The 27,261-nt window shown below is 39.0% G+C and overlaps 5 protein-coding genes across 8 annotated transcripts in view; 2 read left to right on the top strand and 3 right to left on the bottom strand.

The window, feature by feature from the left end:
* The window catches only part of LOC116307501 (neuronal growth regulator 1-like), a 2,374-nt gene extending 673 nt beyond the window's left edge, over positions 1-1,701 (bottom strand). The window contains exons 1-3 of the mRNA XM_089040655.1: positions 1,451-1,701; positions 874-1,131; positions 1-67 (exon numbers count right to left, since the gene is read on the bottom strand). The exon at positions 1-67 is cut by the window's left edge and continues 104 nt beyond it. Coding sequence (XP_088896781.1) covers positions 1-67; positions 874-1,131; positions 1,451-1,547 — 422 coding nt within the window. The 5' untranslated portion in view covers positions 1,548-1,701. The remainder of the gene's footprint in view (positions 68-873; positions 1,132-1,450) is intronic.
* A 627-nt stretch (positions 1,702-2,328) lies between these two features.
* LOC116307499 (peroxidasin homolog) lies at positions 2,329-9,899 on the bottom strand. The gene is made up of 9 exons (XM_089040609.1): positions 9,771-9,899; positions 7,628-7,792; positions 7,257-7,501; positions 6,322-6,397; positions 5,642-5,896; positions 4,428-4,691; positions 3,592-3,858; positions 2,444-2,698; positions 2,329-2,345 (listed from the first exon to the last, which is right to left on the bottom strand). Exons 1-9 carry the CDS (start codon positions 9,844-9,846, stop codon positions 2,329-2,331), a joined length of 1,620 nt encoding a protein of 539 aa, XP_088896735.1. The 5' UTR covers positions 9,847-9,899.
* Positions 9,900-12,745: 2,846 nt separating this feature from the next.
* Positions 12,746-17,036, bottom strand: LOC116307502 (macrophage-expressed gene 1 protein). 2 transcript variants are annotated; one of them, XM_031717773.2, is made up of 5 exons: positions 15,734-17,036; positions 15,116-15,331; positions 14,315-14,569; positions 13,847-14,129; positions 12,746-13,473 (listed from the first exon to the last, which is right to left on the bottom strand). In XM_031717773.2, the coding sequence occupies exons 1-5, from the start codon at positions 16,971-16,973 to the stop codon at positions 13,173-13,175; spliced, it is 2,295 nt and encodes a 764-aa protein (XP_031573633.2). In that variant the 5' UTR covers positions 16,974-17,036; the 3' UTR covers positions 12,746-13,172. The 2 variants fall into 2 exon arrangements, with proteins under 2 accessions (XP_031573633.2, XP_031573634.2); XM_031717774.2 differs by having other exon boundaries at positions 13,847-14,126.
* Positions 17,037-17,497: 461 nt separating this feature from the next.
* On the top strand, positions 17,498-21,553 carry LOC148913854 (macrophage-expressed gene 1 protein-like). Of its 2 annotated transcripts, none has more exons than XM_089025905.1 (3): positions 17,498-18,907; positions 19,857-20,070; positions 20,785-21,553. In XM_089025905.1, the coding sequence occupies exons 1-2, from the start codon at positions 18,574-18,576 to the stop codon at positions 20,021-20,023; spliced, it is 501 nt and encodes a 166-aa protein (XP_088882031.1). In that variant the 5' UTR covers positions 17,498-18,573; the 3' UTR covers positions 20,024-20,070; positions 20,785-21,553. Both variants share the same exon structure in this region; 1 of them encodes a protein (XP_088882031.1).
* Positions 21,554-22,583: 1,030 nt separating this feature from the next.
* Positions 22,584-27,025, top strand: LOC116307500 (macrophage-expressed gene 1 protein). Of its 2 annotated transcripts, none has more exons than XM_031717771.2 (5): positions 22,584-23,845; positions 24,574-24,786; positions 24,915-25,169; positions 26,135-26,423; positions 26,623-27,025. In XM_031717771.2, exons 1-5 carry the CDS (start codon positions 22,612-22,614, stop codon positions 26,933-26,935), a joined length of 2,304 nt encoding a protein of 767 aa, XP_031573631.2. In that variant the 5' UTR covers positions 22,584-22,611; the 3' UTR covers positions 26,936-27,025. The 2 variants fall into 2 exon arrangements, with proteins under 2 accessions (XP_031573631.2, XP_031573630.2); XM_031717770.2 differs by having other exon boundaries at positions 26,132-26,423.
* The last annotated feature ends 236 nt before the right edge of the window (positions 27,026-27,261 follow it).

Here is a 27,261-nt window from a genome sequence, read left to right as displayed (position 1 = left end):
ATCTCTCCACGACCAACTACGTCACTTCCACGTGTCCAGGTAATGTTTGGAGCCGGGTTACCGTGGGCTTTACAGTTAAGATTAATTGTTCCGTTCTCGAAAAGCGTGAGCGTAGATTTAGGGCGATTTAGTTATTTCGGGTTCGGTCTGAAAGTGGAAAAGTTAAACAAACAATTGAGCTATTATTAAAGATTATTATCAATGAAGTCATTAGTATCTTTTGACATCATCCGTCAGCATCACTTTTATTGCAGCCATTGCCATCATCAGGTAATCATCATCATTCATATCGTCATTGTCAACATATTTAGCAGTCGACACCATTGATGGCGAACTCATTTCTGTCACATTCAATTTGATCATATATTTCTCTCACTTTTTTATATTAGCATAAACCTACTAGCATACTATCGTGAATCCTGCAATCTGATTGGCTTTCGTAATGACTATCTTTCCTGTGAAAGATATCAAGTAGCGAAAAATAAACAAGTGCAAGTCTTTGTTTGAGTTTCTAAAAATACTTTTAAAAACTATTGTAGAAAATACAAGACTGCATCAAGGAAAGGAATAAAGTTTCTCGCCCTGTGATTGATCGAGCGACCAGTGATTCTGAGACGATACTCACTGCTCGAGAGGTGATTATGATGAGATTTGTCCCAAATTTTGTCAGAGTGGAAGTAATACTGAAACGATTTTTTTAAATCCTGAATTTCGTCTTTTCTCTGATATTCAAGTCATACTAAGACATTTATTGCCCTCAGTGATTATTGTGAATATTTACCTCGCTGCTTGAAGACTCGCAGCTCGGTTAATATTCCAACGATAATCACTTCGCCTTCGGCGAATAATTGTTAATTATAAGAATAAACTTACATAGGACATTTATGTATGTTGAAGATGACACCAAAGGACATTCATTGCCATTACTTGCTGAGCACTCATACACTCCATCATGTGACCTCATTAGACTCTGAAATTTAAGGTGATGGCCAATAGGATAGGAAGAGTTAACTCTAACGTTCTTCCAAACAATTTTCATTGGGTCACTGCCTGTGACGTTGCAAGGGAATAGGACTGTTGACCCTTCAGCAATAGACTGGTTTGGAGGAAGCCATGTGATGTTTGGAGGTGCTGAAAATAATTAAATAATATTGGGTTATTTGATTTATTTGAAAGTTAAATGTGCCAACCACTCAACTAACAATCCATGCACTTATTCCCCCGCCTACGCATTCATCCCTCCATCCATTTATTCTTCCATTCCTCCATCCCTCCATCCTTCCCTCCCTCCCCCGTCCCTCCCTCCCTCCCTCCATCCCTCCATCCCTCCATCCCTCCTTCCATCCTTCCATCCTCCATCCATCCATCCATCCCTCCATCCCTCCATCCCTCCATCCTTCCATCTTTCCACTATCCCTCCCTGAAAGCGGTATGTATGGCAACCCAATACCTTTAGTATTCATAAACACAGTTGCATTTTCTCCAAGCCCTACAGTGTTGCCAGGCTGACACCTGTATGTGTTGTTTCCCTCTATTGTACTGTTCATTGTATCCTGGAGGAACTTGAAGATTGTATTAGTTGATCATTTACGTAAAAATGGTAGTGCGTTGCTGGTGGGTCAGCTTCTGTAGTGCATTCCAATTGCACGAGATCGTTGAGACACACCGTGCTGTTGGACACTGTGATTGATGTTCGTCTGGGTTTGTCTGAAAGATATCAGAAAGGCAGCCTGTTATTAGAAATGAAGGATTTATAATAAAAATAATAATAATAATAATGATGATGATGATGGAGATGATGATAATAATGATAATAATAATGTGGTTCTTATATTGCGCATTTCACATGCTCTCAATGCGCTTTACAATTATAACCAGTAGAGGACTTTACGGGCTGCATATTAAGGCGCTATTGGCAACCATGCAGCTTACAATCATGAGTATGAATTGTTAGTAGATTAATATTATGCCTCCAAATTGGAATAGGCTGTTGAACCTGGAGACAATCCCCCACTCTTATACGAATAATTCAACAGGCTCTCTTTTTTTTCCCCCATTTACTGTTGGTTAGGAAGGGTTGGGATACAGGACCTACGGTTTTAAGTCCTTGTCCGAGAAGACTTGAAGGTCTAACCATTTGTAGATGTAATTACAAAGGCATCACTTTCTCCTAAGCTATTTTAAGACCCTTAGTGTTGGTCCGGCCGAGGATTGAACCACGACCTTCCGCACAACAGACCAACGCTCTTACAAACTGAGCTAACCGCCACCCGGTAAACAAACCAGGTGATCTGAAATAGTGACCTAGAAATGACGTCACGGCAAAACTTAGGTGTCATGACAGTCTGTATAAACAAATATACAAGTTGTTCATAAAGAAAATGGGGGAAGGAAGAGAGGATGGGATAGATGAGATGGATAAACACATTTTCAATTAACTTACACAGCACATGGACATATGTTTGTGATTTTGACACAGGACATTCATTTCCATTGCTTGCAGTACATTCATATGCCCCCTGATCTGCAGTGGTCAAGCTTTCAAACGTGACATTCCTGCCACTCGGAAAGGCAGAACCTCCAACTTTTTTCCAAGTAATAGTCATTGGGTCGCTTCCAGAAGTATTGCATTCCAGTACAAGTCTAGATCCTTCTGCAATAGTTTGGTTAACAGTTATCCCTGTTATTTGAGGAGGGGCTGTAAGTAAATGAGAGGAATATAAGTTTTTTATTGCATAGTCACATAAGAAGAGGAAGGGTTATGAAAACCAGCTAATCTAAAATAGTGACGTAGAAATGACGTCGTCACTTGATCTGAGGTGTCATAAGACATTGGAAAATAGACGACTTGCACCAACAGGTCACGTGACCCAACCTCCCTTAAAACGAGTAGCTGTGTTAAGATGAACACCAGGAATGAAAAGAGCACTTCGATATACGTAGGATGGCGGAGTTTTAGCTCATAAAAGGCGAAGAAGGAGAAGTGGCATTAGATATAAAATTTAATCATATCCTTTTTGTAATCACTACCAAATCCTGCAATCTGATTGGTTCAAAGGAGTGCGATTAATTCCCAAATCGCATCCTTAGGAGCTCTTAATCGCATCCTAAAAAATTATTTTTTTGAAACAAAAAATAAAACAAAATAAAACAAAAATAATCAACATAAAAAAATTTTTTAAGATGTTTTTTTTTTGTTCGCATTTAGTTCTTCTACTACATTAAATTGATTATTCTGCACTCTTTATTGTGTCTTTTTCTTGTGTAATGATTACAAAAAGGATATGATTAAGTGGTAATTGAACTTCGTGTCGTGCAATTTTGGTCTGAAATCAAACTTGCAATTACAAATTTTGTAATCGCGCGTTTGATTTCAGACCAAATTGCACTCCACTCAGTTCAATTACCATCATATATCCAATGCCATTTATCATGTAGTCAACATTATGTGCTGAAACTTCGACCTCTTGTTAATGTTGAGCTGCTCCTTTTAGTTCATTTTCTTTTTAGTTCGTTTTCTTTTTAGTTCGTCAACAAGTCGTCTGTGCAAGTCGTCTACTGATCAGCGAAAAATTAAAAATCAAGAAATACCTTGTGTGATCATTGTTCTGCTGGCATTAACTCCAATCCCTGCACTGTTATTCGTCTTACAAACATAGGTATGAGTGCCTGCTGTTGTACTGTTAAACTGTAGTGTTGCAGTGTAATCGTTTGTTGATGAAGCTAATACTTGGCCCCCCGAGTACAGCACAAGCGTTACCGTTCGTGGGTTACCGCTGGCATAACAACGTAACGATGCCATGTTGTTTAAGCACACTGCAGGTTTTATTGCAGTTAGACTTGCATAATAAGGTGGGTCTGAATACAAAATAGAAAAGTCGATAGCTGTGTCAAGTGGCAAAACAAATGACATCATTTCCCAATTTTTCAATTCATTCAAAGCTAACTAAGGGACCAGTCATTATTTAAGTCGGAGGGGGGAGGGGGAGGGGGGAGGGGGTAGGGGAGAGGGGGGGAGGGGTGGAGGAGAAAATATTTTTGATACAAAAAATTTTCCAGACCCCAATTTAATAGCATGCATGGTCAGCTTCGGGTACCCCCCCTTCAATCGCTTAAAAAATCATCCCAATCTCCTTTTGAACTTTCAAGGCCCCCCATGTTGTTCCACTAAAAAACATTTGACGGCCCCCCTTTTCTCTTTTCTTCTCAAATCCCCCACCCACCCACCCCCCTCCCCCCGTGATCCCCACTGGTCTTCTTTTTTAAAAAGTGCCCTTTCTATACGTACATTGAGTTGCTTTGGAATTTCAGATTGGTTAGCATGAAGTGTAGGCACTGAGGGTGGTCACTGCCAGGGTTTCTTTACGTCCTCAGTGGTTCTTTTACGTCCCTCCGATAACCTCACACCTAAACTTATAGATACTTACATTGAATGTCGACTTTGGTCCTTGGCGACGATTCCCTTGAGCACCCGTTTTTATCCGTTACAAAGCAACGGAAATAAGAATTGTCACCTCTCTTCATCCCTGGCTTGGTGTAATTATTACTGAGGCTTGGGGGAAGGATGGTGTTAGAGGAATATCCCAATTTCCAAACATATTCAAAAGGCATGTTTCCTGTGGCGTTGCAGATAAGGTTTAATGTGGATCCTTGGACGACAGCCAAAGGAGGAAGCAAGACCGTAGGAAGAGCTTGAAATAAGATTAGTGTGATAATAAGTGTGATGACACCAGTCTCGTACCCAGAGCCTTCGTTTCTTCTGACCTGCGGCGAAGAACGAGGGCTCTGGCATAATCCATTTTTTGAGACCAGGATTTCTTGGACTCCCGGTATAACAGCTCGTGCGTTCAAAGACTTGCTAAAGATTAAAAGGATATTTTTACCAATTTTTTTTTAAATTTGTACTATAATCTTTAATTTTAATTTTAGTTTGGTTTTTACTTTGATTATTTTGATCGGTTACATTTCACTTTCCGAAAATTGCGCATGCGCCAAAATATGGATTATGAGAGCCCTCGTTCTTCGTTGCAGACCAGAAGAAACGCAGGCTTTGGGTACGAGATTGTGATGACACCATATGTGCGCATGCTCTAAGTGCGTATGCAAATTAGTCAAGAGTAGTAAATTTGACTTTCAAACATGCCTGCTAAATGGACTTCTAAAAAGGCCAAAACTTAGTGTCCATTATATTGTGTTTGTTAATACAGTATCTTGGTCTCATAAAAGTATTCTGGCTAATTTGTTTGTATACTCGGAGAAAACGGATATTTATTTTCTAAAACTTGAAAAGAGTAGCGTTATGAAATAATATTAGGTGGATGATCAGTTTTCGTCTCTTATTTTGTATCTAGCGATTCATTCATTCGTTCTATATCCACCGCACATTTAATTTAGTATGTAGGAAAGAAATAAAAAAGCTGAAGAGAAACAAGAACCGTAGACCCATCTAGACCCATCTAGATGGGGCCTTATCACCCATCCATTCATCCATCCATCCATTCAATATATATCACCCATCCATTCATCCATCCATCCATCCATCCATGCATCCATCCATCCATTCAATATATATCACCCATCCATCCATCCATCCATCCATCCATCCATCCATCCATCCATCCATCCACTTCGTAATACTTACGATTTGTAGTTATGGCTATCGTTGCATTTTCTCCTGTACCCTCAGCATTAGTAGGCAGGCATCTGTAGGTAGCAATACCCTCTGCTGTTGTCCTTATGTTTTGCCTTCCATTGAGCGATTTTCGTACGAACACATCATTGACGTAAAATGAGTACTCGCTTGGTGGATATCCGTTGGCGGCACATTCCAACTCGACATTATTGTTCAAGCAAACGGAACTATTTATGGCAGTTAGACTTGTCACGTTCGGCTTCCCTTTTACAGAAAATAAAAGATAAATCCGTCAGTCAATCAGTCAGTCAGTCAGTCAGTCAGTCAGTCAGTCAGTCGGTTTGAAGTCGACGAATATAAAGTTTTGGACCTCTTGCTTAGCGGGCAGCATACTTAGCAAGCCAAAATTATTCCAAACTAATACAATATCAAGGGCGGATCCAGGGGGGGCAAAGGGGGGCTGAAGCCCCCCTTCAGCAAAAAACAAAAACAAAAAAAACTGAAGAATTAGATGCTTTTTTTATTGTTTTCCGATGTGTTGACGGAAGAAACTCAATTAGTCTTCCCCCCCCCCCCCCCCCCCATCCTCCTAAACTCAATTAGCCCCCCTCCCCCCTTCTCCTAAAATTTTTGGCTGGATCTGCTCTTGATTATTAATTTAAACGGAGCTTAATCTGAAAATAACTTACAGTATTCAGCAACTACGATATCGTCAATGGCGATGTTTCCATAATGGCTACCGTCCTTGTTAGCTACAAATGTGAGCTGGAAAAAGAGATTTTACAATAACTTACAAATTTCTCGCGCGCTGATTGGTTTTTTTTATAATCAATAAGGACAGACAGATAAAGTTGACGTCAACGAGCACGCGCTCTTTCCGTTGGTTGTTTTGATCGCTAAAAATGAGAAGTTTTTATCGTTTTTGTTATTGTAAAAAACAAATAGACATCAGTTTTTTATGTGTCCGTCCACTTATTGACGATAAATTTCGTCAAATAGTATGCGGATCCACTCGGCTTATCAGAGTTGTGTTAAAACGTTTTCTCCGAGCCAGAAGATTGCCTTAAGATAGTCCTATACTAAGCAGGTCCACCATCATCCACCACCACCACCATCATCATCATAATCATCATAATCATTACCACCACTACCACCACTACCACCAACACAACCACCACCCCCACCACCACCACCATCATCATCATCATCATCATCACCACCACCACCACCACCACCCCCCCCCGTCACCATCATCATCATCATCACCACCACCACCACCACCCCCCTCCCATCATCATGATCATGATCATCATGATCATCACCACCACCACCACCACCACCCCCATCACCATCATCATCATCATCACCACCACCACCACCACCCCCCCTCCCATCATCATGATCATCATCATCATGATCATCACCATCACCACCACCACCACCACCACCCCCATCATCATCATCATCATCACCACCACCACCACCAACACCCCCATCATCATCATCATCATCACCACCACCACCACCCCCATCACCATCATCATCATCATCACCACCACCACCACCACCCCCATCACCATCATCATCAAAACAAATTCCCTACACAGTTGAGATAATATCTTACTTTTACTGAACCAAGAACATCAAGCTTTATCTCAGCCTTTTTCCAACCATTTCCTTGATTGTCATTCTTAGCGAAAATGGCTGTATTACCAGCATACACGCTAAGGCCTCCCATACCCGAAAAGCCAAACATGTGATACCAAAAAGAGATCCAGGTGTTACTTTTTGTTACTGTGATCTGCTTGTATATGATAGCCCTAGCTCCAAAGCTTCGAAATGCCCATACATCAAATACCATGTAATACCCTGCAAGAAAGGTAGATAGACTATGAGATTAAGTATTTCGATGGATGGATGGATGGATGCATGCATGGATGCATGGATGAATTAAAATCAGTTATCACTACTAGATAGATGCTATGCTATATATACCGCTCCCAGATGTATGGTCCCTCGCAGGTCCACTATAACGAACTGGTTCGGAACTCTTAGCTCTAGTCCAATCTTTATGGTCTCCATTTAGACCAGTGTTGCCCCAGCTTCTAACTTGTTGAAACCCACAAGCATCACTGTCAAAGTTGCATTCAAAATCAAATCCTAATGGAACAAAAGATATATAGGTTGTAGACATTAATAAAGGAACTGGAAAACAATATTCACCCAGGATAACAATATATAATATCAGGGGCGTATCCAGGATTTGTTATTGGGAGGGGTCCTTACATACCAAATTGTCACTATGACGTCATTTGACGTCAATATGACGTCATAGCAATCTATTGTTTTGACGGATAAGAATCATGGTCGATAGAGGGGAACAGAACAACGTACACCGCTATAATTGAAGCAAAAAGCGTTCTGTAGACCGAAACAATAAAAGATATGTTAATTAATTACCAACACATATCATAGATTTTTTTGGGGTTTGAAAGGGGGGTCACGGGCACCCTGTGACCCCCCACCCCCCTCTTCCTGGATACGCCCCTGAATATATAGCTAGTAATGTAGTTCTATAAATCCTTTTTTAACATTTAATGGTAAATCATGAATTGTACTTTGGAAAAACACTTAATTTACGATTAGTTTTTTATAACTTTTAATTTTTGCCTATGATCACTGAATAATGAATGGCCCCTCAAAAAAAGGATTTACAATTGCTTCACCCAGAGGTCTTGAGGCTTCTTTCGCAATGAAATGCTTTGTACGATTGGCGTCCGTTCATTATCTCTTACTTATTCATGACGGTATCAATTTTCTGAGCCTCGTAACTAGAAGCCAGCAAGGTCATGGTTAAACCTTTGCATGTACATCCATGATACCAGATCAACCAATCAGAATCGTGGGAATATATTCAACCCATTTGATGGTTTGGACTCAAAGAACCAATCACAGTCTAGCAGTTTTCCCAATGGAATGGTACATTTTAAGCAAATAACTAACAAATCTGTTTTACGAATGTTAAGGCCAAACTTTTTTTAGTATGGCAATCTTTATTGTTTTCTGGGTTATAGGGCTTTTGTTTTGCAGGTACGTAGACACGAGTGAAAAACGCCTGCGCATGCTCTAAATCCTTATGCAAATTAGTCAAAACATAAGTAAATTTGACTTTCAAACATGCCTGATAAATTGGACTTCACAAAATGCCAAAACTTGTCCATGCTTGAAACTTAAGGCTAATTCTTTCATATTGTGTTTGTTAAGACAGTATCTTGGTCTGACAAAAGTATACTCTCGAACTTTTTTGTGTACTTGGAGAAAACAAACATCTATTTTCTCACTCAAACTCTTCAAAATTCTTAGAAAACTTGCTGAAATCCACGCATGCGCAAACGTTTTTCTCTAGTGTCAGGTACGTTTTCTTTAGCTCTAAATTCATTATCCTTGACTATTGTGTTATTGTCTTTATGCTTCAGGTGCCTTGCAACACCTAGAAACTGATCCGTAAAGCCCGGCTTTACTGGCTCAATATTGAAATATGATTGATCCAACTGTCGAGCGCCCAACTTGTGTAGCACATTTACACAAGACCAAGAAGTCATGACTTTCCTTTCCTCTCTTCCTCCCCTCTAAAAATCACATTTCGACATTCCGATCTATAAGACATCATTCTACATTGATGTAGCTATGGTTTTTAACCAAAAGAATACACATTGCTAATTCCTTAATACCTTTTTGTAAAATTTAAATTCGCTTCACGAAATATGGTCACGAGAAACGTTGGCAATAAAATGTGTCTAAAAGATAATACTTAAAGTAGCTTTATAACATCCAAATTCGGTGTTGTTTCTTAACAGGTTAGATAAAGATGTTTGCATAAAACCTATTCCGTTATCAAAATAGTACGAGTATTACGATTTGATACGAACATTTCTGTGACTAATAGTATTTATTTTATCATTCATGGTGCCTGACAAACAGAATTTCAGCTAAAGAGTTTAAGAATATCAAAAGTTCGAATATCAAAAGTTCATTTGCGAAATTGATAATCAAAGAATATCCGGTCGTTAAGATTGATTTTATGTTTTTCTACACAATATTGAAAAAGTTTTAAAACAGTAAACGAAAAGAAAATTACCTGTACAGAATCGTGCTGTAATGGCGACGAGAAACAGTATCAATTGACGGTGGTACCCTAACATTTTCAGCTTCATCAAAACACACTGAGCTCTTCCGTGCTTGTGTTTTTCTACTACAAATGACTTCTATCTTCGTTTATAGCTGTTTAGTATATGACTTGGCATAATGAGAAAATTTTTCAATAGTATAAAAGATATCCGGATTATAAGGTCTTATTTCTTTTGTTCGTTCGGCATTGGACCGTATATGTAAGTTCTCACTGACAAAAGACTAGTACAACCAACATCCAATAAGTTCAAGCAAGATTGTGCAATAATTTGTTGATGACGACAAACATTTTAACAAGGTGTCTCGATGGGGTTTTCTCGGCATGCTATCCTTTTTAATTTCAAAGCGCAAATATTCGCGGACGCAAACAGTATTTCGCTGCAAAAAAAACTTTTTCGAGTAAAATTAAGGATTACATTTTCAAATATTTCTTTTTTAAATCTCAAATCACAAATATGCCCGCGCACGCAAAAAATTAATTATTTTCGATGAAAATTAAAGACGCATTTTTAATGATTTTGGATGGATTCAAATTTTTAAATACATACATAATCTTTATTATACTTTGGATTTTGGAGAGTAGGATACAAATTGTTAGTATCTCCAATGCTAGTATCTCTTAATTAATATAATATTTCTAGCATAAAAGATCAATAATTGAACTATACATTAAGTGTTTAAACAGAATTTGAACCCAAAAAAATTAGGTTAGTAAAGTTTTTTGAAAAATAGGATTGAGTGCTATAAATTTCAAACGCTAAATACGTCAAGATTGTCCTAAAACCTTATCCAGTGTTTTGCTAGTCTGTAGGTGCGTTTGAACGATCTATTAGTAAATTCACACACTCATTTTGCAAATAGTTCGAAATACGTAACCTATATTGTTTTCCATTCCATTATACAACGTATACTTTACAAATTTTGAAGACAAAATTTGAATAGAATAATGCCAAATTCAATGGAATATTGATTATTAAGGACGTTTCACGATTACTAACTTATACTTCACTCGCGCAAAATGGAATTTTCTCGAGTATACTTGGCCATTTTTTAAAAAATTTTCATAAATTTATTAAAACGGCTATGGTCATTTGCCCATAGCCAATTTGATCCAATACCGGAGTAACTGTTCATTGATGACTGGCCCCGTAAACGAGCGGCAGGTAAAGCAGCATACCCACACATTTTTTCTGGTTATTTTAGCCCAAGTGGAAACATGTAAATGTTAAGTGTACTTAAATTCAAGATATTTCCGCAAGCTTGTGGAAACTTTTCCGAAGAAACCCTTCAAAAAGAAATGCTATTTCCTCAGCTTGTACATTGTCATTTTTATTCCTTTTAAAACAACTGCATTTTAGCCAAAGTTTGAGTCAATGATTCTGATTTCAATATAAATGTTTTGCCATCATCGCCAAAAGCATAATTTTAGCGGGATAGCGTGGGCGCAAGGCATAGCTTTAGTTGAACATTAGAGTTGCAATTTATCGCCTGGTTTTATTTGACGTCATTTGCTGACTCGTGCAGAATGGCCATTCTGTAACACAGGTTTTGAACAATAGAATTCTTTCTGGTTCACAACACATGCATTGTATTGTATAACAGTATTTCAAAATGGCATTTTCCTTCTTTGTAATAAGACTGGTCTTAAATCCTGAAGCATTTTGCCTTTATGCCAGAATATCGATTGCTTATAAATACCCCGTTCGGTTTATAGGGGTGGTCCACTCTACATATCTACGATACATAATTTACATCGTTTACTTTAAAATATTTTTTCCGTCTCTTAAGGCTTTGCTTTTGTAAATATGCATTCCACGTTCTTGAATTTATTATCATTATCATTATTTCAAGTGTGAATAAAATTCAAATTGAAGATGAAGTTGAAGTAATTCATATACAATAAAGCAAGCATAATTTCTAGCAGGGTGCCCCCAGTAGGAAACAAGGGTATTGGTCTTTAAACGTACTGATTGCATTTAATATAACTTTATAGCTATATCCGTAAACAGCTTGAGGTCGTGTCAAGGTTGCTTTGCTTCGATGATCTTTACACAGGCATGGAAGAGCATAATCAGGTTCTGGGATGCTGTGAAAAAACAAAGAGGACTGTAGGCGTAGTTTTAAATTCTGTATTCGCCACCAAGTGGCATTGAGCATTTCACAATCACTCTATGAAATTTGTTGATGATGCATGGAAGAGCATAATCAGGTTCTGGGATGCTGTGAAAAAACAAAGAGGACTGTAGGCGTAGTTTTAAATTCTGTATTCGCCACCAAGTGGCATTGAGCATTTCACAATCACTCTATGAAATTTGTTGATGATGCATGGAAGAGCATAATCAGGTTCTGGGATGCTGTGAAAAAACAAAGAGGACTGTAGGCGTAGTTTTAAATTCTGTACTCGCCACCAAGTGGCATTGAGCATTTCACAATTACTGATGTCAGTGGTTTTGATGACGGTGATGCTTGCTTGCTTGCTTGCTTGCTTGCTTGCTTGCTTGCTTGCTTGCTTGCTTGCTTGCTTGCTTGCTTGCTTGCTTGCTTGCTTGCTCTTATCATTCAATTTTGATATACTCTTTCTAATGTAAGCAATGTTGTCTTCTATAATTGATGAACTACTAAGTATTATATTCATATAACTTACATAAGCCCAGAATTTGAACCCGCAATGATTTTACAATATCAATAATAATAATAATAATAATAATAATAATAATGATATTAATAATAGTGATAATAACAATAATAATAATAATAATAATAATAATAATAATGATAATAATAATAATAATGATATTAATAATAGTGATAATAACAATAATAATAATAATAATAATAATGATAATAATAATAATAATAATGATATAAATAATAGTGATAATAACAATAATAATAATAATAATGATAATGATAATAATAATAATATTAATAATAATAGTTTATTACTTGTATTGCGCGTTTTTTCACACGTGATTATGATCAAAGCGCATTGCATATGTGCATAAAGTAAGATGAAATATCTATAATACATAATCAACTAAGCCTAAGATATAATAAAAGCTATAACTGGAGATGGATAAACAAAAAATAATACTAATGAATATAAATAAAATAATGGAAAGGATTATTTATTATGGATATAGATCGAAGATTATACTTCTTCATTTGTCACACGATTGTGCCAGTTGGGAGGACCGCGACGCCTCGATCGACCGCCACCGCCGGTACCCATCAGGCGATGGTGCAGACTGAAAGCCTCGCTCTTCCCCCTATACACCGTCAGTCCGGCTCCCTTGAAGATACTGGTAATATACATAACTAGATTAAATCTAAAACAAAAGTGGATTAATCTCTATTCGTGTTCATCGTTTTCCACAGTCTGGTAGTTTGTTGAAGAAGAAAGTAAGGGATCCATTTTTGGATTGTTGCTTCCATTATAACGCGTTTTTCGGCGCATTGTAACTACTAACACAAGAATCAATATTGCAGCAACCCCTATGACACCAATTGTAATCAGGACTGCCATTCCTGGCGAGAGTGTGTCGTCTTTTAGCCTAGTAGAAGAGGTAGGTTTGGTTTCTACCACTGAGGCCTTTAAACTCTCGAGGGCGCCTTTCTTGACGTTTGTCTCGGCCATGAATTTTATCACGGTACTGAAAATGAGATAGGAATTATATGAATCCTATTCATCTATCTTTTCATCCCTCCATCCCTCCATCCCTCCATCCCTCCATCCCTCCATCCCTCCACCCACCCATCTATGTTCTTTACGCTAAGCATTAGAATAAAAATTAATTAGAATTATATTTCTTCTTTAAATTCATAAAATATACAGCCAAGAGTGTTTCTGGAACCCCACCCCTATCAGATTTGAATATTATGACCACCACAACCACTATCATTACAGCAACATCATCATTACTTTATACGTCCGTCCGTGCACACTTCCGCCACCAACTTACCCCATCATCTACAAATTAAATACTTATGACTAATCTCTTAGCTTCGCTTCGTGTTCAACCCTACCTTTTTGTCGCCAAAATCCACTTCAAAGAGTTTGGATCTTTGAACCACACTTTACCCGCGACATCATTGACTATGGCCAGCGGTATCGTAATGTTATGGTTCATCCTGGGCGATGATTGGAACGGTGGTCGTTTGATGGTCGGAAGTGACAGGAAATTGGCTTTCACACAATAGTTGATCTCACAGTCCTCGTCTATGATGGCCAAGTGTTGGGAGTACCCCGTAGGACAGCGCTTGGGCCAGCTAGAGGAGCCAGCACTGTATAAAGCGCGTTCTAGTCCTACTTCACAAAACAGAAATTATATTAGCTGTTAGAAGAGGAACCGAAAAAAATCCCTAAAAGAGTCAAAGAAGGGGGTTACCATACAAGTTAAAACGGTACTTAAAAATTGTGGCAGGTCTGGGATTAGACTCGACCTTAACGGAAATTTTAAACTTGAACAACGAAGAAAAAAATTTAATGCATACCTAGTCCACTTGCTAGTGCTGCAGTCTTCCTAAAAGCCAGAGGGTTGCCAGCACTACAGCTGAAGAATCCAGCAAACGGTAAAGAATATTGAGCAGCCAGTTCGTAGTCGTCACTGATACACACGTACATCCCTTCAGGGCCGAACCGCTGGGGGTAGAACTTGGGAGGACAACTGGCGGTCCCTGTGACTGGGTTCATCGCTATCTTGGTGTATAAACCACCGAACAAGTAACCTGAGTGATCTTTTACTGCACCTGGAAGGAGAAACGAGGTGAAGCGAGTATGATTACGCGAAATATTTAGTGCAAATTAAGTAGCTATTAAAGACGTTGAAGTTATTTCCCCAAGTTGCCTTCAAAGCTTTGTTGTGCTGCGCAGACGATTGACCCGATGGATGTTGTTGGGGGGGGGGGGGGAGACAGATCTAGAGAGAAAGAGAGAGAGAAAGAGGAAAAAATAGACAGAGAGAGAGTAACAGAGAGGAGGGGAGGGGGAGGGGGAGGAGCTGAAGAAATGAATCAATGGTTGAATGAATGTGATAGACGGATGGGATTGATGAGTGGCAGGAATAGAAGGGTGGTATGGATTTGATTTGATTTGATGGATGGGATGGGATGGAAAAATAGATGAATGGGATGCGATGAGATGAGATTGGATGGATTGGAAGAGATGACTTGATGTATGTATAGATCAGAAAATAGAGACAAAGGCGTTAGCTTCGAAATATTTTTTACAAGGAAGAAAGGAAGGAAGGAAGGAAGGACACATCAGGAGATCAATAATCATTATTTTTCTCTCACCTGTAGCCACGCACCAATATGTGTCATATCTTGCATAACCACATTTGTTATGGCAACTCAATATCAATATCCACCATGATTTGCATTTCCAGTGGCACGTGGTTGGTGTGAGTCCCTGGTGAATGAGGACGGCGTCGTATCCATTAGGACATGCGTAGCCGTTCTTCTTAGGGTTTTTCTGTCGAAATGCATCACAAGCGTCGCTTCTTGGGCTTCCTGTGGTAATAAGAATTTGTTTTTTACATGTGAATCAACTGGGAGTCAGGCAATCATTCGGTTGATCAACTGTTGCCTGGTAAGCACTTTATTCACTTGAAAAAGTGAAAACGTCAGGTAGTCATTTAGTATACGGTCGGTTTGTCTTTACGTTATGTGATTCGATGGAGTCATGGCCTATCGGTCTGTCAGTTCTCTCGGTTTGTTTAGCATTGTTGGTCGTAGCAAACCGATATCGGCTTAAACTACTCAACCGAAAATTATTTGGTCGATTAATAAGTCCGTCTTATTCAGTCCAAAAATATTTGCAGTCAATCCTTCAGTCGATTGAGTCAGTCCACTTTTCTGGTAAGTCAAATCTAGAAACACAATCATATTGCTACTACTGCTATTCTAAAATACCAGATACTTCGGAGCAAGTCTGATAAACGCCGCCAAAGGTAAAGTTAGTGGAAGGAGCCTTGCAAGAATGATCGTCTAGAACCGCTTGGAAGTTGAAGTTTGGTGAGCTGGCATCTGTGCAGCCCTTGATACTGTTGTGTTTGTAATAACTCTTGATGGATTTCAGCACAAATCGACTAAGATCCAGTGCAAGAAACTCGGGAAGTTCCGGCAAGGCCTCGGGTGTGACAGCATAGTGTAGCGGATCCCCAGATCTGTCAATAGCAACTAAGTTATTTGGTAAACCATCTTCCCATTGGTTGATAGAAAAGTTGGCTCGATAGGGTGGTCCACCATAGGTGTGGATCTTTGAGTGTGCAACGTTTTTGAGATAAGTGTCCAAATCTTTTGTTTCGGTTCGGTGAGTGTACGAGGCGCCGAAGCCGAACGAACCAAAGAAAGATGCACTCGCTGAGGCAGTGATTTTACTCTTGTCACTATTAAATGTAGCAGCGTAGGTTGATTTAACATGATCAATTTTCGCCAGAATCGCCCCAGCATCGATACTAGTCACATAGTGAGTCCCATAATCTCGTACGAGTAAGTCAGCCATGTATCGAGCCATAGCTGTGTTATTACACTGTAAATTAGCAGCGATATCGAGCAGCCTTGACTTGAAGTCTGGGTGTAACTGCATATCAGGTTGTGCTTTGACGGTGTAAAACTTGTATCTGAGCTGTACGCGAGTCGTGACTGCCTTGTCTTCCACTTGATGTTTCTTGACCGATTCAAATTCTGCTGAAAATTTTCCCCCGAGTGTGTAGCCAGAATCAGTTGTATAATGACCTTCCGCGTTGATAGAATTGGAAGTCATTGAAGAATAATTATTCCAGTGATCGAAAAGTTCCGAATTCAAGACAACGTTGCTTTCCTTCAAGGGCACGACATAGGTGTTATCTGGGATCAAATATTTCCCATCCTCGCTCGTCAAACACTGAGAATAATTCTTCCAAACTACCATTCCCATGTTGAGATTTCTCAGATTATCCCAGCCTGTTCCAGGGAGAACCTCCATGCGAAGTAAACCCTTGTTGTTTCCTTGTAGACAGTAACTTGGGTCACCAACTGGATATGTGTACTTCCAGGGCGATGGACAGCTGGCAGGTACATCTTTAGAACACTGTTGAGCAGACTCATCCTCTTTTCCTGCTACAAGCCCCAGCAAAATTATACTGAGAGAGAAAACAACTGTTGTCTTCATAACAGACTGAAATGATGTGATTGATAATATACCAACAAATATGATTATACTGTGTCAGACGGCTTACTACTAGCACTTGTAACATATTGTTGTGTTCCAGCAATAGATGCAATTTGAATAACAAATTAAAGAACGTTTTTCACGTTTATGACATTTGGGAGAAGTTGAGGGCTAGTGTGTTAATTTGAGCCGTCGATTATAGACGAGGTTTTATACAGAGCTCGAGATTTCTCCCAAACTTTCCCAAGTGTTTATATCAGGCTATTTAGAAGGAAACGTTTTATTTCTTTTTTAAAATAGGCATGTACAGGATAATTAAGCTTGAAAAAATAGAATTTATTTGGTTATAAGACTCCATATTCTCTCTACTCGGTAATCAGACCGTCTCAGCCAATCACTTTCGTTAATAAAAATATTCGGCAGCGCCTTCGCAAAAAGTCGACGAAAGTTTGAGAAGAAGCAACAACAATGCAATACATTTCTTTATTTTTATAAAGTATCAAAAGAATTCAATGGACAAAATAATCTATTTGTATGTTATTCTTGGAATTAGAGTAACGACGGAATTCTTAAACCAATCTTAACCAATCATCTGATTTTCCCATGATGTTTATGTTGTTGTGAGAAGGAAGCGAACGCCTATACATATAATATAATCAGGCAAGTATTCGCTTGATATTGAAGCATTAACCCAGCTCAATATGAAGATCACGGCTACATTCCTTGGCTTGGTATCCATTCTGTTGAAATTGGAAGAAGCAGTTTTGCAAGTTTCTCAACAGTGTTCAAAAGATGTATCTGCCAGTTGTCCATCGCCATGGAAGTACACATATCCAGTTGGTGACCCAAGTTACTGTCTACAAGGAAACAACAAGGGTTTACTTCGTATGGAGGTTCTCCCCGGAACAGGCTGGGATAATCTGAGAAATCTCAACATGGGCATGGTAGTTTGGAAGAATTATTCTCAGTGTTTGACGAGCGAGGATGGGAAATACTTGATCCCAGATAACACCTATGTCGTGCCCTTGAAGGAAAGCAACGTGGTCTTGAATTCGGAACTTTTCGAACACTGGAATAATTGTACAACGATAAACGCGAAAACTATATACATTGAAGGCCATGGTTCAATTGAGGGTTTCGAGCTCGGTGGTAAGTTTTCCTCAGAATATGAATCGATTAAAAAGCATCAAGTGCAAGATAAAACTGTTACCACCCGTGTGCAGCTCCGATACAAGTTTTACACTGTAAAAGCACAACCTGATATGCAGTTACACCCAGACTTCAAGTCAAGGCTGCTCGATATCGCTGCTAATTTACAGTGTAATAACACAGCTATGGCTCGATACATGGCTGACTTACTTGTACGAGATTATCGCACTCATTGTGACTAGTATCGATGCTGTGGCGATTCTGGCGAAAATTGATCACATTGAATCGAAATTTACAGAATCATTTCAGGCATACAAAAAGATGATTACTGCTGCTGCCAGTGTGTTACACTTCCAATCTTTTGGAATCAATGCTTCGTTTAGCAGCATGTCTTCAAACGAAAATCTAGAGGGTTACAAGAGGTACGTTGCACACTCAAAGATCCACACCTATGGTGGACCACCCTATCGAGCAAATTTTTTTAATCAACCAATGGGAAGATGGTTTATCAAATAACTTAGTTGCTATTGACAGATCTGGGGATCCTCTACATTATGCTATCCCACCGCAAGCCCTTCCCGAGCTACCCCATAGTCTTTCTTTAGAGCTCAGTAGGTTTGTACATTCAGCGGTCAAAACCTACTACAAACACAACAGTATCAAGGGCTGCACAGATGCCAGCTCCCCCAACTTTAACTTCCAAGCGGTTCTAGACGATCATTCCTGCAAGGCTCCTTACACTAAATTTACATTTGGTGGTGTTTATCAGACTTGCTCCATATCAGGTACTAAATGTATTTTATTTTGTATATTTGTGTGTATTTATTTGAAATTATATGTATTTCTTTACAGAAAGGACACGATTTATAGTGCGAGGTCACGCAACTGTCGGCAGGCAGTTTCTGCATGAATTTGCAATTTTCATTCTCTCTCTCTCTCTCTCTCTCTCTCTCTCTCTCTCTCTCTCTCTCTCTCTCTCTCTCTCTCTCTCTCTCTCTCTCTCTCTTTCTCTCTCGATATTTTAATAAATGTTGGCGGACATATAACATATCTCTTTGGTATTGCAAAGGTTGATGCATGATGATTATGAGCACTTTTATAAAGACCATTTTCATATTCCCATAACACAGTGCGGTTATTGGGAGGTAACCGAAGGAAAGTCCGCACATATTAAAACTAATCACAAGGTTTTGCAAATGTATTTGATGACATTAAGAAATGCATGAGAAACAATTAGAAACAAAAATAAATAAAAATGAAGAAAAATAGCCGGTTACCCCCACAAAGCAAGGGGAATTTGAAAATGCCGAACTTCTTTTTCTTTTTCTGCATTGGATACACTTATTTCAATAAAGTTAGTCACGCCTGAAAAGCTACACAGCTGAGACCGGCGAGGATTATGGGTAGATACATTTTACATGTTTCAACCGCTTGATAACTGTTGATGGACTTGAGATCTTCTACCAGTTACAAGTTAACCTCCTCTGAGCATCCTCAACTGCTGCAGTTTGTGTCAAAAGCTTTACTTGTTGAATATGAAATATTTCCCATGATTCTAGGCGATCACAGGTTTCTAGGTTTTTGTTGACTAAATTTGTTGAAATAAGTATAATAGAATATATCAATCTTACTCACTTTTGCCTCACCATAAAATGCTGTCATGCCCAAAATTATATATTATCGCATAGTTAATATTAACTATGATTATCGTATGAATCAAATTTCAAACTACAGGAATCCCAAACAGCAACCCCTGTTATGCATTCGAACATAAAAACCCTAAGAGGGATGACTACGCCTGCCCTGAGGGATACAACGCTATCCTTGTTCACCAAGGGCTCACGCCAACCACGTGTCACCGTGAGTGTCATGGTTGGCTGGATATTCGAAAGTTGCCATAACGATTGTGGTTATGCAGTGTACAACACATATTGGTGCGTGGCTACAGGTGAGAGAAAATAAATGTATCTACAATCAGCTGATCTGAGAAAGAAATGCTAGCCAATCAGAATCAAGAAAATTTGCAAAACTCATGTGTCACTTTCCCTTTTAAAATTATGGATTTCCAGTTCTCCAAATGAAAAGAAACAGCTTTGCTAATATAAGCATTTGATCACAGTGACGCATAATTAATGAATTATATGTTTTTATTGCAATGGCGGGCAAGTTTTTAGTTTTCGCAGGCTTGATGACACCTCAGTTTTGCCGTGACGTCACTTCTACGTCACTTTTTCAGATCAGCGGGTTTAGAATATCTAAAGCTCTGGATGGATGGATGACGGAGATGGATGGTCGCTCTGGATGGATGGATGACGTGGATGGATGGTCGCTCTGGATGGATGGATGACGTGGATGGATTTTCGCTCTGGATGGATGGATGACGTGGATGGATTGTCGCTCTGGATGGATGGATGACGTGGATGGATGGTCGCTCTGGATGGATGGATGACGTGGATGGATTTTCGCTCTGGATGGATGGATGACGTGGATGGATGGTCGCTCTGGATGGATGGATGGAGTGGATGGATGGTCGCTCTGGATGGATGGATGACGTGGATGGATGGTCGCTCTGGATGGATGGATGACGTGAATGGATGGGAAATATGGGATGCATGCTTGTATTTTGATAACTGATCACATCTTATTTCCTTTTTCTGTTCAGGACGGTAACGAAATTGATGGATCAAAGCGAAGTGGAAGTAAGTGACATCCATGCTTTAAAGGCTTCCGTTGAAAGCAGGAAATCACAGACCTCATCTGCAAAAGGAAATGATGAAATGTCTCCCTCTAGTGTTGTATGGTTAACGATACTCACAATAGCGCTAGTCGTATTGATTATTATCCTGGCCGTCGTATTGCGTCGAAGAAGACGCAACAATAATGGGCTATTTGTACCTTCAATGCGCTATCAGTCCGTAGACGGAACAGTCGAACAAAAATAAATAAGTTTTCGTTTCTGAAATAGAACAAAAATATACAAGGTTCTTTGTTTTTATAAATCTTGCTGTGATTGCTTGCCACCTCTCAGCTTTGTATTTCCTATAAATGGTCATGTCAGTTGAAACATGTCAACATAGTTAATGGAGCCTATATGATTAACATTAATTGTTTATTGAAAATGAAATTGCCCTTTTTAATGCTTTCTTATTTATCATCTAGTAACTTAACTGTATCTGCGCTGAAATATTTATTCGCATGGTTTTTGGTGATGGAATGCAAGTTTTCACTTTCAAAGTGTTCATACATAAACATAACTTAAGGAAATGAGCATTTTCAGCCATACTTGCTTTGGTTCATTGAGCACCGTCAGTAACACGTGATGGTACGATTCAACATCAAACGCAAAACAATAGCTTTGTTCTATTGAGTTTCCAAACCATTCCACTATGTTGTCACTCAAGAGTTCCGCGTTTTCACTTAAAATATTTCTAAACTTGCATGTAATTTATTAAATAGTTATATATATTGAGATTTCGATTATATACAGCTATTTCAAAAAAGGTTGAATACTGAATACTGCATACTGAATAATGTATTCCAAGACCGAAGATGAGTCTGTAAGCCGTGTGGGATGGGCTCGGAAATCGTATAAGAACATGCGTAATAGTTAAATTACGAGCCTTGTATGAAACGACTGAAGATGAGTGCCGATGGGCTTTTCACAACTTCAAGTCGTGTAAGATGAGCCAGCTCAACTAGAAACCGTGACGTGAGACGTTGGTTGACGATAGTCTATTGCCCAATTTCACTCTGTCGAGACTATATAATGAGCATCGAAGCATGTCGTACGCAGATGTTGTCTTTGGAAAGGAAAATATCCATTACCGAACAAGTCCCCTTGATTTTCAGTTTCCCTTAATCAAACGCAGAGCAACGGTATTTCTAGAATCTCAAACAGATGCTGAAACTCGAGAATTGTACATAAAGTCCACTGTTAAGAGGAAACCCCCAATGCTGCCAATAATTAGATTCCAGAGTCAAAATATACACTTTAATTACGTAGAAAACAAAAGAAACATGTCCAAATACATTATTCTCACGCCATTCTATGAGAAAACACAAACACTAGTAAAAAACCTTAAATATTTTTAATATCAACAGTCGAAACCAAGAAAAAGAAAACCTTAAAGTGAAAATATTAAATAGAGTCGTGACCCGGAAACCAGAAGGGATTTTCCCTTCACGATATCAAGGCTAGTTTAGGTCGAGTTTTCCTTCGAATATTAATATTATTTTCTAGGATATTTCAATATATTTATCTCTTAACAGCTAAACAGACTATATCTTTGATCTTATGGGCAGGTTAATTTTACTTTAAATTGCGAATAACAATTTCGGCTACACAAGCATTTTTTAGCTATTGTTCGAAGACAATAGCATGTGACGAGCTCCAACTTGTGTGTGTCACAACTACAATCATGTGATGTTTGTTATTCTTAATGTATATATAAGAAGACAACTTACAAGAGCAAGATATCATTTCCGCACCATGAAGACAGCAGTCGTTATATCTATCAGCATAATTTTGCTGGGGCTTGCAGCAGGAAAAGAGGATGAGGCTGTTCAACAGTGTTCTAAAGATGTATCTGCCAGTTGTCCATCACCCTGGAAGTACACATATCCAGTTGGTGACCCAAGTTACTGTCTACAAGGAAACAACAAGGGTTTACTTCGTATGGAGGTTCTCCCCGGAACAGGCTGGGATAATCTGAGAAATCTCAACATGGGAATGGTAGTTTGGAAGAATTATTCTCAGTGTTTGACGAGCGAGGATGGGAAATATTTGATCCCAGATAACACCTATGTCGTACCCTTGAAGGAAAGCAACGTGGTCTTGAATTCGGAATTTTTCGATCACTGGAATAATTATTCTTCAATGACTTCCAATTCTATCAACGCAGAAGCACATGCATCTTTTTTCGGCATTGGACTCGGGGGGAAATTCTCAAAAGAATACGAATCGGTCAAGAAACATCAAGTGGAAGACAAGGCAGTCACAACTCGAGTACAGCTCAGATACAAGTTTTACACCGTCAAAGCACAACCTGATATGCAGTTACACCCAGACTTCAAGTCAAGGCTGCTCGATATCGCTGCTAATTTACAGTGTAATAACACAGCTATGGCTCGATACATGGCTGACTTACTCGTACGAGATTATGGGACTCACTATGTGACTAGTATCGATGCTGGGGCGATTCTGGCCAAAATTGATCATGTTAAATCGACCTACGCTGCTACATTTAATAGTGACAAGAGTAAAATCACTGCTTCAGCGAGTGCATCTTTCTTTGGCTCGTTCGGCTTCAGCGCCTCGTACACTCACCAAACCGAAACAAAAGATTTGGACACTTATCTCAAAAACGTTGCACACTCAAAGATCCACACCTATGGTGGACCACCCTATAGAGCCAACTTTTCTATCAACCAATGGGAAGATGGTTTACCAAATAACTTAGTTGCTATTGACAGATCTGGGGATCCGCTACACTATGCTATCACACCCGAGGCCTTGCCGGAACTTCCCGAGTTTCTTGCACTGGACCTTAGTCGATTTGTGCTGAAATCCATCAAGACTTATTATAAACACAACAGTATCAAGGGCTGCACAGATGCCAGCTCACCAAACTTCAACTTCCAAGCGGTTCTAGACGATCATTCCTGCAAGGCTCCTTATACTAACTTTACATTTGGTGGTGTTTATCAGACTTGCTCCATATCAGGTATTGAACTGTTGAAAAATTACATATTGTATTATAGATATCTTAAGCATTGTATTCTCGATGTATGTTAAGTTTGTGATTATTACAAGGACGTTACCATTTGTCGATCAGTTATCGATGCTAACGTATACTGGCTAATGAACCCTTCTAAAAAGTGTGTTAAATGCAAGGCTAAATGAAAATGCAAAAGAAATGTCACAAATTTCATCAAAAAAAAGGTTGATTTGTGTTTTATTTCTATGTTAGTATTGCATCCACGTTACTTTTAAGAAGTGTCCATTGTTAACTCCGGCCAATCTCAAAACAAAATATCTTACCGACCGCGATAGCAAAGTACAGGCGAACCTCTATTAAGCGGTCACCCCTGGGGAAACATCAGGTGACCGCTTAATAGAGGTCAAGTTTACAGTAAATACAGTATGAAAAGCGAAGGTGACCGCTAAATAGAGGGACGCTTAATAGAGGTTCGACTGTAACTCGCTATTTGGCTAACTGAATGAACAGCTCAGGAAATGCTTATCCAACCGACCGACCGAATGAATACACAAAGAGTTACTAAACTGTCCGACCGACCAAACTGATCGAACGACCATCCCATAACTCCTGGAATAGAAACTGAAACAACATTTGAAAGTGACAATTATATAATATATGCTAAATATGATTTCGTAATCACATATTTTACCTAGCTTGACAATTTTAAGTCTTATTAATCCTTGTTTCCACAGGTAGCCCAAGCACCAATCCTTGTGGTGCATTCCAACAGAAAAACCCTAAGAAAAACGACTACGCATGTCCTGATGGATACAACGCTGTCCTCCTCCACCAAGGTCTCACTCCAACCACGTGCCACCGTGAGTGTCATGGTTGGTGGATATTCAAAAGTTGCCATAACGATTGTGGCTATGCAAGATATAACACATATTGGTGCGTGGCTACAGGTGAGAGAAAAATAATGATTATTGATCTCTGATGTGTCCTTCCTTCCTTCCTTCCTTCCTTCCTTCCTTTTCAACTTGCTACTGATCTTTTTCCCACATTTAGGATATCTTTCTCACTTTCCATTCAGGTGCAGTCAAGGATCACTCAGGTTACTTGTTCGGTGGTTTATACACCAAGATAGCGATGAACCCAGTCACAGGGACCGCCAGTTGTCCTCCCAAGTTCTACCCCCAGCGGTTCGGCCCTGAAGGGATGTACGTGTGTATCAGTGACGACTACGAACTGGCTGCTCAATATTCTTTACGGTTCGCTGGATTCTTCAGCTGTAGTGCTGGCAACCCTCTGGCTTTTAAAAAGACTACTGCACCAGCAAGTGGACAAGGTATGGGATTTTTTTCATTTTGACTTGTTGAAGCGGGTTTAAAAGTGATTGACGTTGAATTCTTACTTCTGACATTTTTTTCTTGTTCGATATTGCAGTTTAAACTATTCTACAAACTAGTTTTATAAGGATAGTTTTATTTCTAATTCAATTTTATAAACTCTTTGAAGTGAGAAAATCCTGAATTTTGACACTGTGGGTTAGTTGAAGCTCTTTAAGCGGTTTGAAAATTCATATGGATGAATACATTCATATCTCTGTTAGTAACGTTAAATCCACAAAAATGTTGGAATTCTTACTTCAGTTGCATCTTTCTTTCATTTTTTTTTTTTATTTTTATTTTTATTTTTATTTTTTATTTTTATTTATTTTTTTTTTTTGAAAGAGAAATCAAACTTATATACAAATATATCTTTATGAAATTTAGTTCTAATGTCCCGTCTACACGTATCGGGAAATGTTTGTATCCGCAAATTTTTTTACGGATAGAGGTTGTGTCCACACGTGTCCGCAAATTTTTGTGTCCGTATCCGCAAATTTTACGAAAACGGATACGTGTGGACGGTGAAAACGATTCGAATACGCTGCGTGTGGACGCAAACATTTTCGTATCCGCAAAAAATAATTTGCAGATACAAAAATTTTCATATACGTGTGGACGGGGCCCAATTCTCGTGGCTTTAAACTCTAAATTCTTTGGAATAGAGAATGCAAGTTTTGGCGCTTTTGGGTTGAAGTTCATTACGTTGTTTTCAAAATTTATGAGGGACGAATAATTGATTAAATTACCTCAAGTGAGTTACATGAAGTGCATCATTATTATTTTTATTATTATTATTTTTATTATTATTATTTTTATTATTAAGTCTTACATAATACTATATTATTATTATTATTATTATTATTATTATTATTATTATTATTATTAAGAAGTCTTACATAATACCATTTTGTGTCGAAAGTAGGACTAGAACGCGCTTTATACAGTGCTGGCTCCTCTAGCTGGCCCAAGCGCTGTCCTACGGGGTACTCCCAACACTTGGCCATCATAGACGAGGACTGTGAGATCAACTACTGTGTGAAAGCCAATTCGCTGTCAGCACAAGGCCTTCCGACCATCAGACGACCACCGTTCCGACCACTGCCGAAGATGAACCATAACATTACGATACCGCTGGCCATAGTCAATGATGACACGGGTAAAGTTTGGTTCAAAGATCCAAACTCTTTGAAGTGGATTCTAGCGACAAAAAGGTAAGTTTTAGTGCATGCTAGGCGATGTGTTTGTCATAGGTATTTTGTGAATGGACGGACGGACGGACGGACGGACGGACGGACGGACGGACAGACGGTTGGACAGACGGATGGATGCATGGATGGATGAATGGATGAATGAATGCATGGACGAATGCATGGATGCATGGGATTCTTATAGTTTTTATCTCATTACCAGTTCCGTCATGCAATTCATGGCCGAGACAGACATCAACAAAGGCGCCATCGAGAATTTAAAGGCTTCAGTGGACGAAATCAAACCGAGCACCAAGTCTTCCTCCTCTTCTACTGGACCAAAAGACGACACAATGTCGCCAGGAACGGCAGTCGTGATTACAATCGCTGTCATAGCGTTTGCTGCAATCTTGATTCTTGTGGTGGTTGTTTCCGTACGCCGTAAAACGCGTCGTGAAAGTAATAAATCTAGCATGAATCCTCTACTTTCGTCTTCAACAAACTACCAGACTGTGGGAAACGTTGAACACGAGTAGCTAGAGACAAATATCTATTGCTGGGACCACTTGACGTTAGTCATTTACTTTCTTCTGTGGAATGTCCATTCCCTGAATCTTTAGTTTTTCCAATAAAGGCTTTGTATCATCACATGATGGTTGCCATAACAATATGTACAACAATAGAGTTTTCCCCCATGAAACTGAATTATTTGATTAGACCAGATTCAGTTGTTCCTGCCTCCTATCACGGCTGTTATCAAGTGATGCTGCAAAGCCTCCATTGTCTATATAATAAGTATATGTAATAAGACTCCATGCTGTCCAATTAAGAAATAATTGGACGAGGAAACTTCCGAGGACTG

This window comes from Actinia tenebrosa, unplaced genomic scaffold, assembly GCF_029948245.1.
Source record: "Actinia tenebrosa isolate PJP-AT-01 unplaced genomic scaffold, QUT_ActTen_1.0 PGA_scaffold0__85_contigs__length_37466705, whole genome shotgun sequence".
Lineage (NCBI taxonomy): Eukaryota > Metazoa > Cnidaria > Anthozoa > Actiniaria > Actiniidae > Actinia > Actinia tenebrosa.
Note: the sequence above shows the minus strand (reverse complement) of the source record. Positions and strands in the feature narration are given on the sequence as shown.

Excerpts from the sequence above, each read along its gene's own strand:
- LOC116307499 (XM_089040609.1), bottom strand. The coding sequence starts at position 9,846 with ATGAAGCTGAAAATGTTAGGGTACCACCGTCAATTGATACTGTTTCTC. Across the intron at positions 4,692-5,641 it reads GATAGCCATAACTACAAATC|CTCTTCCTACGGTCTTGCTT; the intron begins GTAAGTATTACG and ends TCTTATTTCAAG. Across the intron at positions 2,699-3,591 it reads CAGAACAATGATCACACAAG|CCCCTCCTCAAATAACAGGG; the intron begins GTATTTCTTGAT and ends ATTTACTTACAG.
- LOC116307502 (XM_031717773.2), bottom strand. The coding sequence starts at position 16,973 with ATGAAGACAACAGTTGTTTTCTCTCTCAGTATAATTTTGCTGGGGCTT. Across the intron at positions 14,130-14,314 it reads AGCACTAGCAAGTGGACTAG|TAGGACTAGAACGCGCTTTA; the intron begins GTATGCATTAAA and ends TGTTTTGTGAAG. Across the intron at positions 13,474-13,846 it reads TGGATTTTGGCGACAAAAAG|TACCGTGATAAAATTCATGG; the intron begins GTAGGGTTGAAC and ends TCTCATTTTCAG.
- LOC148913854 (XM_089025905.1), top strand. The coding sequence starts at position 18,574 with ATGGTGGACCACCCTATCGAGCAAATTTTTTTAATCAACCAATGGGAA. Across the intron at positions 18,908-19,856 it reads TCAGACTTGCTCCATATCAG|GAATCCCAAACAGCAACCCC; the intron begins GTACTAAATGTA and ends TTCAAACTACAG.
- LOC116307500 (XM_031717770.2), top strand. The coding sequence starts at position 22,612 with ATGAAGACAGCAGTCGTTATATCTATCAGCATAATTTTGCTGGGGCTT. Across the intron at positions 25,170-26,131 it reads TGCACCAGCAAGTGGACAAG|TAGGACTAGAACGCGCTTTA; the intron begins GTATGGGATTTT and ends TTGTGTCGAAAG. Across the intron at positions 26,424-26,622 it reads TGGATTCTAGCGACAAAAAG|TTCCGTCATGCAATTCATGG; the intron begins GTAAGTTTTAGT and ends TCTCATTACCAG.